Genomic DNA, 17635 nt, shown 5'->3' with positions numbered 1-17635 from the left:
AATTCTATTTAGAAAAGCAGATTTTCTACATTTTTGAATCGCAAATTTTAAAAAACACAATTTCAAATGGTTTATTTTATACGATTTAATTTAAAATTGCACTTTTTATTTACGTAATCGCAATGTCAAACGCACTCTTAAAAGCATATTGCTTTTGTACTTGACAAGGGACTGAGTTGTGGATTATTGTTTTTAGGTATTCTTGTAATGTGTATGTATATGTATTTTTCTTTTCTTTCCTTTTTGCATAGATTTTTGACTCACTAATTAGCACCAGGTTTTGAGAATCTTGCAAATGAGCGGCTTTTCTTGGATGGGTGAGTTTGTAATACAAAAGTTTGTGTACCAACTATTCCTAAATCTTTTTACTTATTTTACATCGATTAACGTGATATATTTTAAGTGACATTTTAAATCAACCATTTAAAAATAAATAAAATCTACTTAAAACAAACCACGGGTGTAAAATATGTAAGGGAGAAAGAGAAAGAGAGCTCTTGAAGCGTTGACACGGTAAGATGTGACAAATTGCAGGATTTTTACACGAGCGGAACCGAAGGTGTCGAGAGGGGACAAATGCCCCTCTATTATAAACCAGAAGAAGAAAAAAAGAAGTAACCCCGGAAACACTACCAAAAATCCAATTACTTGTGATCTCCCAACTAGGATATGTTGACAAAGATTTAAGAATCAGATATCAATCTATTTTATTATTATTATTATTATTTTTTCAAATATTGGCTCTATGAGCAAAAGCTAATCTTAACAACTAAAAACTATCACCCACTATTTATTTACTTAAATATAAGAAGATTAAATATTTATTTACATAAATATTCTAAGCCAAGACTAACCTTTATGGTTCTCAAGCATGAGAAAATTACAAAAAAAAGCTTGAGAAAATGAGAACCTTTCTAAGCCCCAGTCCGATCAAATTATTTAAATTGCGGAATTTCTACACGAGCTGTACCGAAGGTGTGGAGAGGGGACAAATGCCCCTTGGCACACATAAAAAACAGGAGAAAAAAAAAAAAGAGTAACCCTGGAAACACTACCAAAAATCTAATTACTTGTGATCCCCAACTAGGATATGTTGACAAAGATTTAAGAATCAGATATCAATTTATTTTATTATTATTATTATTATTATTTCAAATATTAGTTCTCTGAGCAAAAGCTAATCTTAACAACTAAAAACAATCACCCACTATTTATTTACTTAAATATAAGAAGATTAAATATTTATTTACCTAAATATTCTAAATTTCTAAGCCAAGACTAACCTTTATGGTTATCAAGCATGAGAAAATGAGAACCTTTCTGGGCCCCAGTCCGATCAAATTATACTGCATTCTTCGCGGAAGGTGCTGATATTTAAAAATGTTTTTTTTTTTAATTAAATTTGTTTAAACCATTGGAACCACTCGTTGACAAGGTCAAAGGAAGATATATAATTAACCATTTGATTGGGACTCCTAATCCAATCAATAAACCCATTCACTAATGCAGTGTCTTTCGTCCAACCCCACACTTTTTCCAACTTTCTTGCCCCTTGGAATTTTAATGGACCTAGATTTTTTATAATTGAGAATATTTTATATTATTTATATCCCTTTCTCTTTGGGTAGAGGTATGTGAGAGAGATCTTTCCTACTCCGTAAGGAGTCCCAAATAATGAGAGAGATGTAAAAAGCATATCCGATTACGCGTACACCTATTCATGATCCTATATGGAATGTAATAACATAAGGATTCATATGCAAACATAATATCTATTTAGATACGCTCGAATAACCAATTCTTATAATTAGAATGTATATAATCTAAACCTATTCCGCTTTATCTCGATATGGAAATTCGTCGTGTTCTCTCCCGTGAAGTGATTAATCCAGAGCGTGGCGCTCATTTGGACAAGAGAGACCTATTCGCGTAACCCTCCATGCCCTTAGGCCATAAGCCCTTATAATTTTTCTTGTCCCTCTTTCGATTATGAAGATCCAAATCCATTTTAATGACACAAAGAGATGCAAACTTTTCTCTAGTCTCTATAAAATGGAAAATTGCTTAACAAAAATGAGAAAACAGTTAGATAATTATAGGCATATGGGAACCAAAATACTTTTCGATAAAAACTAAGGCTCCGTTTAATTTGACGAAAAATATTTTTTTTCTTATTTTTTAATGTTTACTACGATTGAAAATTTTAGCTAAATTAAAATCATTTTCGGTTGATTAAGAAATTAGAAAACCTCATTTTAAGTTGCTTAAAATGGTTTATCTTCTTTATTTTCGTAAACTATTTTTCGAGTTTGGACTTCTCATGGTCATTATTGCTGATTCTTTGTATGATCCAAACACTGGAAAAATATTTTTAGTTAAAATAATTTTCTTAAAAAATAATTTTGCTGAAAATATTTTTTAACCGTAGACAATTAACGTCGAAATAAACAGAAGTATTAGAGATAAATGCTACGTCCTTAATTGCCAAGACCCACAAGCACTCACATCATACATCCACACAGGGACCACATACCCATCGAGCGTACGAAGAGATGACTTGACCAAGTCAACTTCTACACATGCCATTAATAATGTAGTAGACCTAGTATTTCCTTTTCTCTTCACAATTTCTGTCCCAATATTAAATATTTTAAGAATAGGGTAAAAAATCACACTTTTTATTTTATTTTTATTTTACTTTGTGAATATAGCAGTGTTAATTAATTTTTAATTCTTTTTAATAGAGACTGATCTAAGAGTTAATTGATATTGTTATATATAATGGTAGAGATAAAGAAGGTCGATAGTAATCTAAGGGTAGAGACAGAGGGGTACTCTACCCCTTGTGGGGGGGAAAAAAAAAGGTCTTTAACCGACATATGAACCACCTCTTATAAACCAACGTGAACTTTGTCAAACTTTCAAGCACAAAAGGTAAAGGGGAAAGGCACATGTCTTTAATGAGAAAAATAAGAAATCAAAAGGCACATGTGAATGGAATTACGCCACTAAATCTCTAAATGCATAGGCCTCTTTAAAACACAATTAAATTAGTTGTGAAAACTTTGCTGTTATAGAGATGGTGCTTTGCATAAAATTTGTGGATATATATAAAATCAAAAAGGCAGGCAAGGGAGACCAACCGTAGTTATTTTACATCGGTGTGTTCATAGTAGCACTTGTTTGCTGAGAGCCGTACAAAAGGGGTTAGATGGTTGGAATTGCAGGTACTCTCTTAAGTCCGATTAAACCATAGCCTGACTCAGCCCCATCAGAGTATCGGTGAAACCAAGACGGCTAATACTAAAAGGATTGAAGATTCTCATTTCATGAGTCAAACTTTCACCCTATTACATATCCAACCACTTTGAAAATTTTATTGAGGTCACTGAACCACCACTACTGATGAATGTGGATATATTTAGTATCTACATAAATATTATCTTATCATGTTGTAGACTAAAAGAGCACAGATATGTAAACTCTAATTAAACACAACAATATTTTCTCACATGTAAAGAGTACATTTGAAATTGCAAAGTACTTGATCAAAATGAATTCAAATTAATCCTAGATGGAACCATTCACAATCTTATTATTGATTTTAAAACATGTACGCAGACACACCACAAGTTGTGGAGTAATGTTATATATAATATTTTTATTTTATAATATTGACGTGGTGGTATCAATTAAAATAACTGACTTAAGGGTTAGTTGAGCCTGTAATGTTAGCATTGTAGGATAATTATGAGATAAAAATGTGAATATTACTCACAGTCATGATGATTGTACATACCACACAAACTTCTCATAAATATCCTATATAACTAATGCAGTAAGGTCTAGTAAGCTTTTTTTTTTTTTTTTTTTTTTTTTTTTTTTTTTTTAAAAAAAAAAAATTTATATATATATATGGTTATTCAACGGCTATTGAACCTTATAACATCAGCTTTATTAAATATTTATAAAATATTTGTGTGGTATATAACATCTCCCTGTTAAAAAATATTGGTATGGAAAAAGAGTTGTTTGGTAAGTCGTAAATAACAGGGTTAAACACATTTTATCCCTTGTGGTTCATTTTGTATCACATATATATGGTACCTTGGTTTTTGTTAAAAATGGAGATGATACCTCTATCCAAAAACTAACCGTTGTCCATGTTAATGCTACCAAACATCCTTAAAAAGTTGACACATGTCCCAGATGCCATGTAAGTCGCATACATCAGCGCCATGTCATTGCCATATTTTTATTTTTATTTTTTAACAGCTTAAAAAAATGAAAAAAAAACAAAAAACAAAAAACAAAAGAAGGGGTGGTCGAACCATCAACCATCCCCAAGGGCCAAAGAGAAAAAAAATAAAATAAAATTAAGGGGTTTGGTACTTTGAGGGTGGCTGAACCACCACAGGGGGTGGTTCGGCCACCCCCAAGGGCCAAAGAGAGGAAAAAAAAATTAAAATTAGGGGATTTGGCCCTTGTGGGTGGCCGAGCCACCCCTTTTAGAATGGTTAGGCCACCCCCAAGGGTCAAAGAGAAAAAAAAAAAAAATAATAATAAAAATAGGAGGTTTGGCCCTTGGCCACCCCTCATTTTCTCTTTTGGGGTGGCCGAACCACCCCAAGGGCCACAGAGGAGGTTCGGCCACCCTTATTTTGCCCAAAAGACCAACCACCCCTTCTTTTGTTTTTTCATTTTTTTTCCTCATTTTTTAAAGCTTTTTTTTAAAAAAAAAAAAAAAATGGCAGTGACATGGCGTTGATGTGACGACTTATGCGGCATTTGAGACAGGTGTCGACTTTTTAAAGGTGTTTAATGGCGCTGATATGAACAACCATTAGCTTTTGAATATAAATTTGGATGGAGGGTCTTTAGCCAAAACAAAAATACCATTGCGATACAAAACAAACCATATGGAGCAAAATAATAAAAAGTCAAACCATATGAGGTGTTCGCTATTTAACCCTAAATAATAAGAGGTAATTGGTCCTCCAACATGTTATTGATTTCTCTACCTAACAAAAAAGGAAAATGGTCAACATTAATTAATGATGGATATCACAACCTTAGAATTCCACACGGGTATTAAAGAAGGATCCTATCCTAGACAGGATCAAATTGACAAATGATATTTATACACACACTTACATTTTGTGTATAATTTATACATATTAGACTCATACCAAATCTAAATGTGTGTACAAAATATGTAAAAAAAAAAGTATATACAAATAACACATCTCTATCCAATTACTAAATCGAAAGTTTATTTTTTATAAACCCACCCAATTTACACAAATTCACCCAAAACCAAACTTAAACTTCTTAGATATCTTTCTATGCCACACCCTATATCATCAAATCAAATTAAATCAAATCAAGTTTTCTCCAAAATTAGGGTGCAACCATACTTGAGAAGGTGAAAGTGGGCTGATGTGTGGGTCCTTTTTGTTTTTTAGTTGAAAAGGTGTTTTAAAGTAACATAAGTGTGAAAGTAGTTTGAATTTTTTGTATTTGAAGTTGTTTGTTAATGTTTTTGTTTCCTTTTTTTTGTTTTTGTTTTTGTTTTTTTTGTTTTTTAGTCTTTCATTTCCTAAAGTGTTGTTAAATGAAACCGTTATTTATTATTATTTTTTTTAAAAAAATATCAATTAAATCATAACACGTGTTATTCTTAATAAAAATTAAAAAATTAAAAAAATAGACGCTCCGGCCACCCTCCAACGATGGGGTGGCTGCCCCTTTGCGTACGCAAGGGAAGACCAAGTGTGCTGATGTGTGGGTCCTTTTCGTTTTTTAGTTGAAAATGTGTTTTAATATAACATAAGTGTGAAAGTAGTTTTGAGTGTTTTGTATTTGAAGTTGTTTGTTAATGTTTTTATTTTTTGTTTTTTTTTGTTTTTTTGTTTTTCATTTCCTAAAGTGTTGTTAAATGAAACCGTTATTTATTAATTTTTTTTTTTTTAAAAAATACCAATTAAATCATAATACGTGTTATTCTTAATAAAAATTAAAAAAATTAAAAAAATAGACGCTCCGGCCACCGTCCAACGATGGGTTGGCTGCCCCTTTGCGGACGCAAGGGATGACCCATCGTTCTCTTTTTTAATTTTAAAAGTTTTAATATTTTCCTTTAAATAAAAAAATATTATTTAATCTAATGTGGCATTGACTGACGTTACTAAAGAAGTCTATTTTAAGATTTAAAAATGGAGGGAGTGAAATGATTTATTTTTGGTTTTTTAGCGCAAAGACGGCAATGAAGTTTGAAATTCGAAGATTTTGATAATTGATACTAAAAAATTGCCCTTTCATCACGTAAAGACTCCTATCCCTTTTATCCCCAAATTTTGAAACTTTTTTTTTTTTTTTTTTTTGGGTATTATTTATTAATTATTGTCGTTGTCGTTCTTTTGTTAGTGTTTTTTCTTTATTTTCATTTTTTCAGCAAAAGCCAAGTCAAGCGAGAGCACTCAAATTGTCGTCTATGGAGCTTTGACAAAAGTGGCCTTCCTTCTTTGACCCGATGAGCCTCTGTCCTCCTCGACTCGCTTCCTGTAAGCGAAATTTCCAATCTTTTTCCTGCCAAAACTATCCCCAGTTCACACCACTTGATTGAGTTCATACTGTGATACTTTTTCTTCTTTACCTTTTGAATTTACGCTCTTGTACCGGCTTTGAATATTCAAACTAACCATATCATTGAGGAGCGAACGATGTTTCGTCGTTGTTTCAAGAACCCTTTCATGGGTTTCGTTTACCTTTCCGAGTTACGGCTCCTGAATTCCCAAAATCTCAGGTTATTTTTTAATTCTCTCAAAAATTTGCTTTTGTTTACCTGTTTTTTCTTTCTTTTTTTAATGTGGGGTTTACTTTATTAGTCTGTATGAGAGTCAAGTCAATTGGATAGCTCAAGTTTTTGGATTTCCTACTGTATTTGTTGCCCCTTTGTGAATTTGGATTTTTTGGGTGTGTTTTCTCTTCTGGGTGTGCTTGAATCTCTGTAGAAAGCTGAATTGGGTTTTTATTTTCTTGCGCTTTTGTTGTATTTTATCTCAGGGTATGATGTTATGAGGGCTATGGTGTTTCTGCTTCGGTATTTGGAGCACTTTATATTTGTTATGTAGTAATCTATAGCCGATTTTCTTTAATCTGTACCTCCTCGTTGTTTTGCTGGGAAACTTGATGAAGATGGTTATGAATTGCCAACCTCTTAGTGTCGTCCTTATCGGTGTTTCTCTTTGGATGTTGCTTAGTTTGAGCTACGGTACCGATACTGACATTTATTGCCTGAGAAGAGTGAAGGATTCACTTGAAGATCCTTATGGTTACTTGAACTCTTCATGGGATTTCAACAACAAAACTGAAGGATTCATCTGCAAATTTACGGGGATCGATTGTTGGCACCCGGACGAGAACAGGGTTTTAAATATTCGGCTTTCGGATATGGGACTAAAGGGCCAGTTTCCTCATGGTATTGAGAATTGCTCGAGTTTAACGGGCTTAGATCTTTCAAGCAACAAACTGTTTGGAAATATTCCGCAAGATATCTCCACAATTCTTAAGTTTGTGACAACACTTGATCTCTCATCTAACAATTTCTCGGGGCAGATCCCAGTGAGCCTTTCGAATTGTTCTTATTTGAATTCCCTTAAACTCGATCATAACAGGTTGTCAGGTCCGATCCCTGCGGAACTGGGTCTGCTTGGTCGGCTTAAAGCATTTAGTGTGGCGAACAATCTTTTGACGGGGCAAGTCCCAAGGTTTAGCAATTCTTCTATTGGAGCAGACAGTTATTCAAATAATCCAGGACTATGTGGGACTCCTTTGGATGCTTGCCAGGCAGCTGTAAAGAAGTCTCACACTGCAGTCATTGTGGGAGCAGCAGTTGGTGGGGTGACTCTTTCAGCCATAGGTGTGGGTATTTTTATGATGTTCTTCTTGCGTAGAGTGGTTGTGAGGAAGAAGGAAGAGGACCCTGAAGGAAACAAATGGGCAAAGAGTTTAAAGGGAGTTAAAGGCATCAAGGTAAGCTAACATAATGGTCCTTTTCTGGATACTTAATGGTGAAGAGTGTAGTTATTCATTTTCTTTTGTTTTTTTTTTTGGCTTGTGCTCTCTCTCTCTCTCTACACACACACACACACACACACACACAAATACATATCTTTTACTGAGTTTCTATGATTACTCATTCAAGCTGTGTGTTATATTGAAATGATGCTATTTTGCTTCAGGTATCTATGTTTGAAAAGTCAGTTCCGAAAATGAAATTCAATGATCTCATGAAAGCTACTGACAACTTTAACAAAGACAATATCATTGGGTCGGGAAGAACAGGAACCATGTACAAAGCAGTCCTTGATGATGGCACTGTACTTATGGTTAAGAGGTTGCAAGAATCTCAACACTCTGAGAAAGAATTTCTGTCTGAAATGGCCACTCTTGGCAGCGTAAAATCCCGTAACTTGGTTCCCCTCCTAGGTTTTTGCGTGGCTAAGAAGGAGAGGATTTTGGTTTATACGAACATGCCAAATGGTACCCTCCATGATCAGCTACATCTTGTGGCTAATGGTGACAAGGTTATGGAGTGGCCTTTGAGGCTAAAGATTGGGATAGGGGCAGCCAGAGGATTAGCATGGCTCCATCATACCTGCAATCCCCGTATTATCCACCGAAACATAAGCTCCAAATGCATTTTACTAGATGCAGATTTTGAGCCTAAGATATCTGATTTTGGCCTTGCTAGGCTCATGAATCCAATTGATACACATTTGAGTACTTTTGTGAATGGTGAGTTTGGGGATCTGGGTTATGTCGCTCCTGAGTATGCAAGAACCCTGGTGGCCACTCCAAAGGGTGATGTTTTCAGCTTTGGAACTGTGCTTCTTGAGTTGGTGACTGGTGAGAGACCTACAAATGTTTCTAAAGCTCCTGAAAACTTCAAGGGAAATTTGGTAGAATGGATTACACAGCTGTCGAGCAACTCTGAACTTCGGGATGCCATTGATAAATCCTTGGTTGGAACAGGTGCTGATGGTGAGCTTTTTCAGTTTCTTAAAATTGCGCGTAATTGTGTAGTATCAAATCCCAAGGAAAGGCCTACTATGTTTGAAGTGTACCAGCTTCTAAGAGCTATTGGCGAGCGATACAATTTCACAATTGAGGATGAGATACTGATTCCATCTGATGCTGGTGATGCCGATTACTTAGAGGAGCTTATTGTTGCTCGTGAAGTAAAGCAGAGTAATTGATAAGGTATGGAAGAGTTATAGGGATGAATGTCACCATAGTCCTTATTTAATTGTCTGTTATCTAGTGTTCAAACGTAAACTAGTATTACATGGAATTTTAATGTATTACGTACTTCTTTTTACCAATATGAGTTCAGAAATTATTGTAATGTCATCATTTTGTAATCTTCCCATTTGTAGTATATTTCAACCACTTATGATAGTCCTGCATCATATATAATTTGTTAATTATAACTTTCTTTTTGATTTGCAGTTTCTTTCATAATTATGGTAATTTACTTGTCATTGGTTAGAGATTATATTAGTTGGACATGCTCTATGGAGATTTGTTAAATTCATTAGTTTTCTTGGAATTGTTGCCTTATTATTGTATATGGTAGCAACTAGTAGCTTTGTGTGTGGGTGTGTTTTCTTCCTTTGGGGCGGGGGCGTTTGTATAGTATTGGTAGATTACTGTTTGTGATTGATTATTTTCCTCCTAACTTATGGTACATCTGAAGGCTACATTCTACATTGAGTTCATGATTACATAAACGCTATATGAAAAATTTTCTGGCACAAATAAATAAATAAACTTGTGTACATGTATCTGTAGTAGGTGTGCGTGTATGTACATGTATCTGTAGTAGGTGTGCGTGTATGTACATGCATGTGTATGTTTAGATAGACATCTACATACTTTTGATAAGTAAATAACCTACGAAAGACCCTTAATGGTACTACAGAAAAAGGATATGATGGATGTGGTTTTACTTAACGTCTTATTAATTATTATTTATCAAAGCTTTTCCCTTGGGAGTTATTATTTAGTCTTATCAATAGTAGATAGCCAGAGGAACCTAACATGTACAATTGAATACTGTTAAAGCATCTACACTCATGCTTTTGCATGTGCATACTCATTCTGTTTCTTTCATCCAAAATAAAACAGACTCACTGAATGCGTGTGGAACCTATAAATAAGAAAAAAAAAATGTGTTTTATTCTACTTCTAACATCTTAAAGAAGGGGAGAGAGCATTCGTTACGACATTAGTTCCATTGACCGTGGCCATTTTTTAGGGAGGAAATGTAGGAAATGTAGGGTACGTTATCTAAAGTGATGGTTCGATGAAATGCTATAGCTCACATCTCATGCTAAAAAAAATAAAACCATTTCAAAAAAAATTCAATATAGATAATCTTGATAAGGAATGAAAATATATGTACAATGTTGGTTTCTAGTATTAGATTATTTTTTGGATTACTATTATCTTTCTTTTTCAATCAAGTAAAAGCATAAAACTTTTCTTGAAAAACCTTTGAAGGAATATTTAGAAGATACATCAATCTTAGGAGTCAATATAATTAGTCTTTTTTTTTTTCCTCTCTCAATTTACCCTTTTGTTTGTATTGTTTCATGAACTTCTAAAACACTCTACTCAGGCAAGATTCCTGAATTTTTCCCCTAACCCAAACGTTTTCTTCCCTCTTGTCAGGTAAACTTACACTTGTCAACTCCTCAGCTCATCCACGCGACTCTTGTGTATTTACCATGTACTAGGGTTGTACCCTTTGCTTGTTTTCATTAAACTGCTACTTAACAAAAGAAAAAACTTCATATGATTAAGTACCTGTGCAAGCAACTAACACGTGGGATTTGACATAATTATTTGAAGGCATGAGCATTTTTATTGAACTACAGAACTAGGCACCATTATGTGAATTCTATCCAAGCTTGGCATGATTCCATTTTATTATCTGAAAATCATGTAATCCTATGCAAGTTTACTTTTCTTTGCATGCTTCCTTCCTGGAATTGAATTTTTATAGAAGTCCAATACGTGGTAGACTTGGTCATTCATATTACAGAATGTATTACAGCACCATTGGTTGGAGTAGTGATTGGCAGGGGCCATCTTGCCGGCCCCTGCCCGGCCCTTTCCTACGTGGAAAGGGCCATTTTCTACTCTTTTAGTTTTAAGAGATATAATGCTGTTTTTTCGTTTTTGTTTTATATTTAAAATTAAAAATTAAAAATTCCAAATTTTGAAACCAAAACCACTGCACACCCCATTTTTCTCATTTCTGTTCCCACCTTCCCACCGAGCTTTCCCCAAATTTTCCCTCCCTCTCTCCATCTACCCATTTCTTCCCACCGTCGACCATCGCGCACGACCCGCCACCGTCGACCACCGCGCACGAGCCCGCCACTGTCGTGCGCCATCTTCGGCCAACCACCGGCCGTTCTTCGTCGTTCATCCAGTTCCGGCCGTTCTCCGTCGTTCTTCCAGTTCCGGCTGTTCTCCGTCGTCTTCCATCTCTGGCCGTCTGCCATCTCCGGCCAAGATCTCCCCTATTTTCAGCTCCGGTACCGAGCTCCATCTACCCATTTTCTTCCCAAGAGTAAACCGGACCGAGCGTGCCACCAGACCAAGCTCGCCACCACGCACGAGCCCGCCACTGTGCGTTCTCCATCTCCGACCAATCGACCGCCGAACGAGGTCCCCCAGTCCCGGCGACCATCTCCCCCATTTCCGGCTCCGGTACCGATCTCCCTCATTTTTTGGTTTTTTCAGTTGATTTCCTATCTGCCTTTTTATCGTTGGACTCTCTCACCCACACAAAAAAACACACATGTTCCCTTTTCACTCTCAATGATAAATGTTAGTTGCTGTAATAACATTTACTGAGGAAACTTTCTAAGGATATTGCATGACTAGGTGCTTTACACGTATGGTTTGATTTTTTTCGGATCTCCTTACTTAGAGTTAGCATTTAAGCACTCCCAATATCAATCCTATACTAATGACCTAGCTGCAAAATCTTCTTATATTTGGATGGCTTTCTTCTGTTTTGATGAAAATTGGCGGTGCGTTTAGTAGTTCTTTGAACCATGTGTACGTTTTTCATGTCATGAATACGTAGATGCTGGAACTGTCAAACAAAATTATGGTCATGGATCTAGTGCCTTCGGATTAAAAAAAGAAAAAAACCATATTCAAATATATGAATCATACATAAATCAATTTCAGTTAAAACTAATTTTTATATTTCAGTCCTTTCCCCTCAATAATACCAGCTTATTATACCGGTAACATTATTATTTTATTAATATAATTGGTCATTTTCAAAACAAAAATAACATTTGATGAGGTCTTTCCTTTATTTATTTCAAAGATTTCTCAAATGAGTTCTTTGTGTTGGTTTTACTTGCTGGAATCAATTGTTTATGTCCCTCCAATATAATCACTAAAAGGTTTTTGCTTCTAAAAGTGGAACTCCGACTCAAAAAAAGTTCCCTGAGATTTGCAACTTTAAGCTTTGAAGACAAATATATTCAAAGCCTAATTGTTTAGGGTGTGAGATTTCTGTGGGGGTACAGCTTTACATGTTGATTGAGGAAACAAGGAGTTAGAAGAACATTTCCCTTCTTGCTTCTTCTCTGTTGTATAAACACAAACGTTTGTACAAAGACACACACACACGCCTCACTCTATGCATTGTGTATAAAGAATAAGCTGTTATATAACATATTATATAAATAATATAAACTTTGACACATAGATATTGCTTTCTCATTTCTTGTTATACGTTTAGTTATTGGTCTTTGCAATTTTTATGTTTGACTAAACTCTCTGCCTTTTGAGCCTGTAGGTGCTATTTCCAATTCTTTGCTCTGAATTGGTTTTTGTTTTGGTTTTTGTTTGCAGAGAGATGGTTTTTGTTTACAGACTCTCCTATTACAGGTCTGATTTTGCTGTGAAGTCAGAGGGATGTGTTGGGAAGACTTCCAGTCAAGGATGGAACCTTGGATTGGAAGGTTGTTGGTGTGAAGGAGCATGTTGGTGTGTTTGTGTTCAACTGTGCCATTATGGGTTGTTGAAGTGTTGGATCGACTGAAAGGAAGGTTCCAGTATCTGCACTTCAACCTGGCCCTTCAGGGTGCTTCTGTGTGCATTTATCTTATTGACTAGAATTAATTGTCACAGAGATAGCTTTTGTCTAGCTGGAAAACCTGCTTGAATTTGAATGCATTACTTTCATGTTTCTGCATTTTATTTGCTTTTGATGAACTAAGTAGAGTCACTTTAGTAGTGCTTTGTTGTCTGTCTTAACTGTCAAAGTTCATCCACAGCCAACTTATTTATAGTACAAAGTCTAGGGTCTCCCACTCTAGTTATGTAAGATATATAGCAACAGCTTTTTCTTTTTCATTATATATGCACTTGGTAGATTTTGAAATATCTATCAGACAAACCTTCCTTGATTGGTTGATTTATCCTGAATCCTACATTGCTTTTTTGTACTTCCTAGAACAATGATCTATTTTTTAGGCATAGAAAATGTTCAAATTAAGCAGTCCCTAACATTTTCATGGACTCAATTTTCAACCATGCAAAGTAAATTTGAATCTCCACTTCCTTCAAAAGCTGGCATTAAAAAGCTAGAAGTGAAAAATAAAGAAGATGGGAAGTGACATAAACAGAGAGCGCAGAAAGTGGAGGTGATCCCTTCTCATTGTCAATTATATTTGCCTTCTTTCAGGAAAGACAAATCCTAAGATGCCTCATTTCCTTCTGCGTGCACCCTTCTGGAAACTTCCCCCTCCCTCTATTATGGTAAAAGTCACTGCATGGATCGCACTTAATTGCACCTTCATGTGAGACAGAGAGGGATTAAAAATGGAGGAGAAAGGAGAGTCAAAGAAAAGAGACAACTGGCCAATTTTTTTCCTACTGCCATAGAACTTTGAACCTCTGCGACCTCATAAGTGGAAGTTTCCCACTGATAATTTCAAAGAGATAATGGCATTTCAGGGATGTGAGTGTCATTTGCATAGGGACCCAAAAACATTCGGAAATGCATTAACTATGTACTTCTCATCGATGCAAACACCTGTCTTTTGGTAAATAATTGAAATAAGAGTTGTATAAATCTAAAGACACATTCTCCTCCCCTCCAAACACACTCATCAGTGATACACATAGAATATGTCAACACTCAATCATCTCTTTGATCTCCCGGAACAGATATGCTGTGTAGAATGTGGGTTCTGCTCCACAATTTTACTGGTAATGATGACTGAAGTTTGAAATGCAGGTAAGTGTGCCATGTACCAACTTGTCCATGGTGGTCACAGTCAGATGCGGCCACTGCTCAGGCCTTTTGTAAATCTATCTTTATTATAACACCAAATCGATAAAACTAAGATAAATCTGTACCATCAACTCAATATTTGCAGCCAAATATCGAGAACCAAATTATAGTGTAGAACCAATTTTATAGAACCTAAACATATGATACATTCAATAGTGTAGAACCAAATTCATTTGAAGCAGGTAGAGCACCAGTCTATTGTGAAAATGAGATTAAAGATGATCAAAGACCAAAAGACCGAAGACAACAATTCAGTTTAACATACATTTAGGAAATTTGTACAAACAGAAAAAAAAGTCTCATACAACTGAATTGTTTCATAATTTCATTTTAACATCAAGTTAGTATGTCTAGGTTCACTATAACTACAAAAATAAAGGGCTAAAAGCAAAATGACAACTAACAACAAAACACGAAACATCTTCTCATTATGTTGCGCTAATTGCTCCTTACATTTTTTTTCAATAAATTTTTCAACTTTCTCCTCCATTTCTTTCAAATGTTGCGCTAATTGTTCCTTGCATTTTTTTTTTCAATTAATTCCTCAACTTTGTCATTGTCAGCCTGTCTTCTCTCCTCCATCTCTTTCAGATGTTGCAGACATCTCCTTATCAGCCCATTCAAAAAAATCACAATCACCGGCTTTCTGCATGAAAAAAAAAAGGGTCAACAAAAATGTCATAAACTACTAACGACTAAATATAACACAGCTAATTTCAGAATATAACAAAAATTACCTTGTAGTTATTACATCCATACCACTTTCTAGCGGGATTGGATGTGGTCCAAGAGTTCCTTAGACGTGTAGGAATTCCACACTTACATAATGGATGACCGCTTGACAAATCACTTGTTGTAGACATTTACTTGTGCCTAAATTCAGAAGCACATGACATGAGAATCTTCTATATATTGAATTGGGGGGCTAAATATATGTTACTCGAACAAGAAAGATACAATCATAACCTTCAGATAAGTGCATCACCATGCACTATACATTGTAGTGAACCAAACAAGCTCAAATTTCACCAAAATCCATCTAACATAATAAAAAGAAAAAATATCCTCAAATTCTACCAAACAAAAAAAGTAAGTTTGCCAATAATTTTTGGGCAAAAAAAAGGAGCAATGTTAAAGCACCCAACTAAAACACCATAACAGTTTCAGCCGAGCAGCACCATATCAAAGAACCCATATTCAAGATCAAAGTATTTTCTCTCTTTTTGTCCTCTCTTTCCTTACTGTTTCTCATCAACTAAGCAGAACAAAAGTGTACACATTTTAAGCAATTCAAAACTTTTACATAAATTACGAAAACCAAAAAATCTCCTGCTGTGGTGGGTCCTCACTCTTTCCCTAGTGCAACCAAAAAATATAACATATTATATTATATTAGCATGCAATAATAAAAATGGCTATTGAATATCAACTCTCAGAATCTTCTTCTGATATAGCACGCAAATCAGTTAATCCAAACTAGTTAATGATTCACACACAAATTCAAAACAAAGATTAAAAAATAAGAACAGAAAATAGTGAGTGTTAAAAATGAAGTGATTTGTCCACTGATACAGTAACATAATATCATCATAATTAAACAGTTAAAAAACAAAACTGATTGAAACAGTTTCAAGTTTGAGACAGTTTCTAGTTTGGTAATTTCAACCTGTTGTGCCTATTTCTTCCCAGTAGGATCCAAATTCATCTCCTGAAGGTTCAGCAACAAATCACTTGAATTCAGGAAAACTTTGTTGGATGCATTCGAGAGGGTATGCGCAATTTCTCTTGAAGCTTCAATTTTTCTGAGAGTGATAAATGCCGGATTGTTGGCAATAGCTTAACCAATAAGCTGTGCACTCTTGGCCTCACCCCATAACCGGTGGGAAACAAAATTAAATAAGATAGACCTTCAAATGGGATGAAAATCTGCTTAAGTTCAAAAAATTACAAGGAGCAGAGAAAACCCAGATCCATATATGCAATTACCACTTAAGTTTAAACAAAATTAAGGTTATTTTAGCAAGGATTCTCCATGGGGGGTTTTAAGAACTTCCTACCAACTTCTGGCTACCAAGCACCTATTAGAATAACGATTGAATCCCACTGAAAATAAAAAGAACAAAGCTTTCCAGATGTTCTTAAGCAAAATGATATCACCAATATCTAACCACTAAATCCACAGGAGCCAATAAACATTAAGTGGGACTAGCATTTGATCAAGAATCCATTTTTCTCCAAAATTTAATGCAGCTGAATTTCTAAATCAGTTCTCACTAGCATGACATAAGGAGGCAAGAGATCAATCTAGTAGATTACCGACTGAAATTCTCCCTATAACAGATGATTAAGAGTTATAAACCTGAGGAATCTCTTCCACCTCACCTGTGCTCTGATAATAGCACTTTTCTTGTCTTGCTCAGCTTTTTCCACAATAAATTTAGTTAAATGGGAGATTATGAAAATCTGCAAAGCAGAAAATCCCGACAAACAGTTCTCATAACCCAATGAGCTTAACTATAAAAGAAGGATGTGAAACCAAAAGCTAAATTGTGCACTCTAACCCAAATCATTAGATCAATTTGTGATTAGAACTGTCAAGAAGAATAAGCCTTGTTGTTTACCTCTCTCTGAGTGATAAGCTGGCTGGCGTTATACTGAGCAACAACAGCTTTCAAAATAATTCTCGCCAAGGGTTCGATAAATTGTTGGTAACTGGTCTGGCACAAAACTGGCACAGGTCTTTCAGCATTTGCATCACCGTTCTTTGGTCGACAAATTACTTATTCTGCATTGCTTTATATTATGACAAATAATGTAATTTGTCGATACAGGAACCCCTAACCTATAAAAAAAAAACCCAATAACAGACTTCAACCAAATTCGAAATCCACACTAAAAATCAGCAAATATAAACACATAAGGCTATAGCGAAAGAGAGAAACCCCAAAGATTACAACCCACGTGAAACGGATTCAACCACTACTATCTACAATTAACCAACGAGAAACCTTGAAAATTCCAAAATTAACCTACCCCTAATTTGGTGATGATGATGCTGTTTAATGGAAGCCCAATCGTCTCGGCAGCACCCATGAATCACCGGATATGGCGGGACCAGCAGTTCCCGGATTTGGGGGGAAGCCGGAACTGGAATACGGCCGGAGATGGAAGAGGGCCGCCACTGGAAGACGGCCGATGGGTGGGCTTTGGCCGAAGATGGTGCCCAGTTTTGAACAT

General features: G+C 35.4%; 1 protein-coding gene and 1 pseudogene across 4 annotated transcripts; one reads left to right on the top strand and one right to left on the bottom strand.

Moving 5' to 3' along the window:
- The first annotated feature begins 6480 nt into the window (after positions 1–6480).
- LOC133879468 (probably inactive leucine-rich repeat receptor-like protein kinase At5g48380) lies at positions 6481–13294 on the top strand. 4 transcript variants are annotated; one of them, XM_062318039.1, is made up of 4 exons: positions 6481–6805; positions 7066–8034; positions 8244–9264; positions 12952–13294. In XM_062318039.1, exons 2-3 carry the CDS (start codon positions 7192–7194, stop codon positions 9258–9260), a joined length of 1860 nt encoding a protein of 619 aa, XP_062174023.1. In that variant the 5' UTR covers positions 6481–6805; positions 7066–7191; the 3' UTR covers positions 9261–9264; positions 12952–13294. The 4 variants fall into 4 exon arrangements, with proteins under 4 accessions (XP_062174023.1, XP_062174024.1, XP_062174022.1 ...); XM_062318040.1 differs by lacking the exon at positions 12952–13294 and adding an exon at positions 9514–9777; XM_062318038.1 differs by lacking the exon at positions 12952–13294 and adding an exon at positions 10738–10998 and having other exon boundaries at positions 6482–6805.
- Positions 13295–14676: 1382 nt separating this feature from the next.
- Positions 14677–17635, bottom strand: LOC133879819 (prohibitin-1, mitochondrial-like; annotated as a pseudogene).

Source organism: Alnus glutinosa, chromosome 10, assembly GCF_958979055.1.
Source record: "Alnus glutinosa chromosome 10, dhAlnGlut1.1, whole genome shotgun sequence".
In the NCBI taxonomy this organism is placed as follows: Eukaryota; Viridiplantae; Streptophyta; class Magnoliopsida; order Fagales; family Betulaceae; genus Alnus; species Alnus glutinosa.
The sequence above is the reverse complement of the archived record's forward strand: the minus strand, read 5'-3'. Positions and strand labels throughout refer to the sequence as shown.

Coding starts and splice junctions, on each gene's coding strand:
- LOC133879468 (XM_062318039.1), top strand. CDS start 7,192: ATGAAGATGGTTATGAATTGCCAACCTCTTAGTGTCGTCCTTATCGGT. Junction 8,035..8,243: donor AGGGAGTTAAAGGCATCAAG/GTAAGCTAACAT, acceptor ATTTTGCTTCAG/GTATCTATGTTTGAAAAGTC.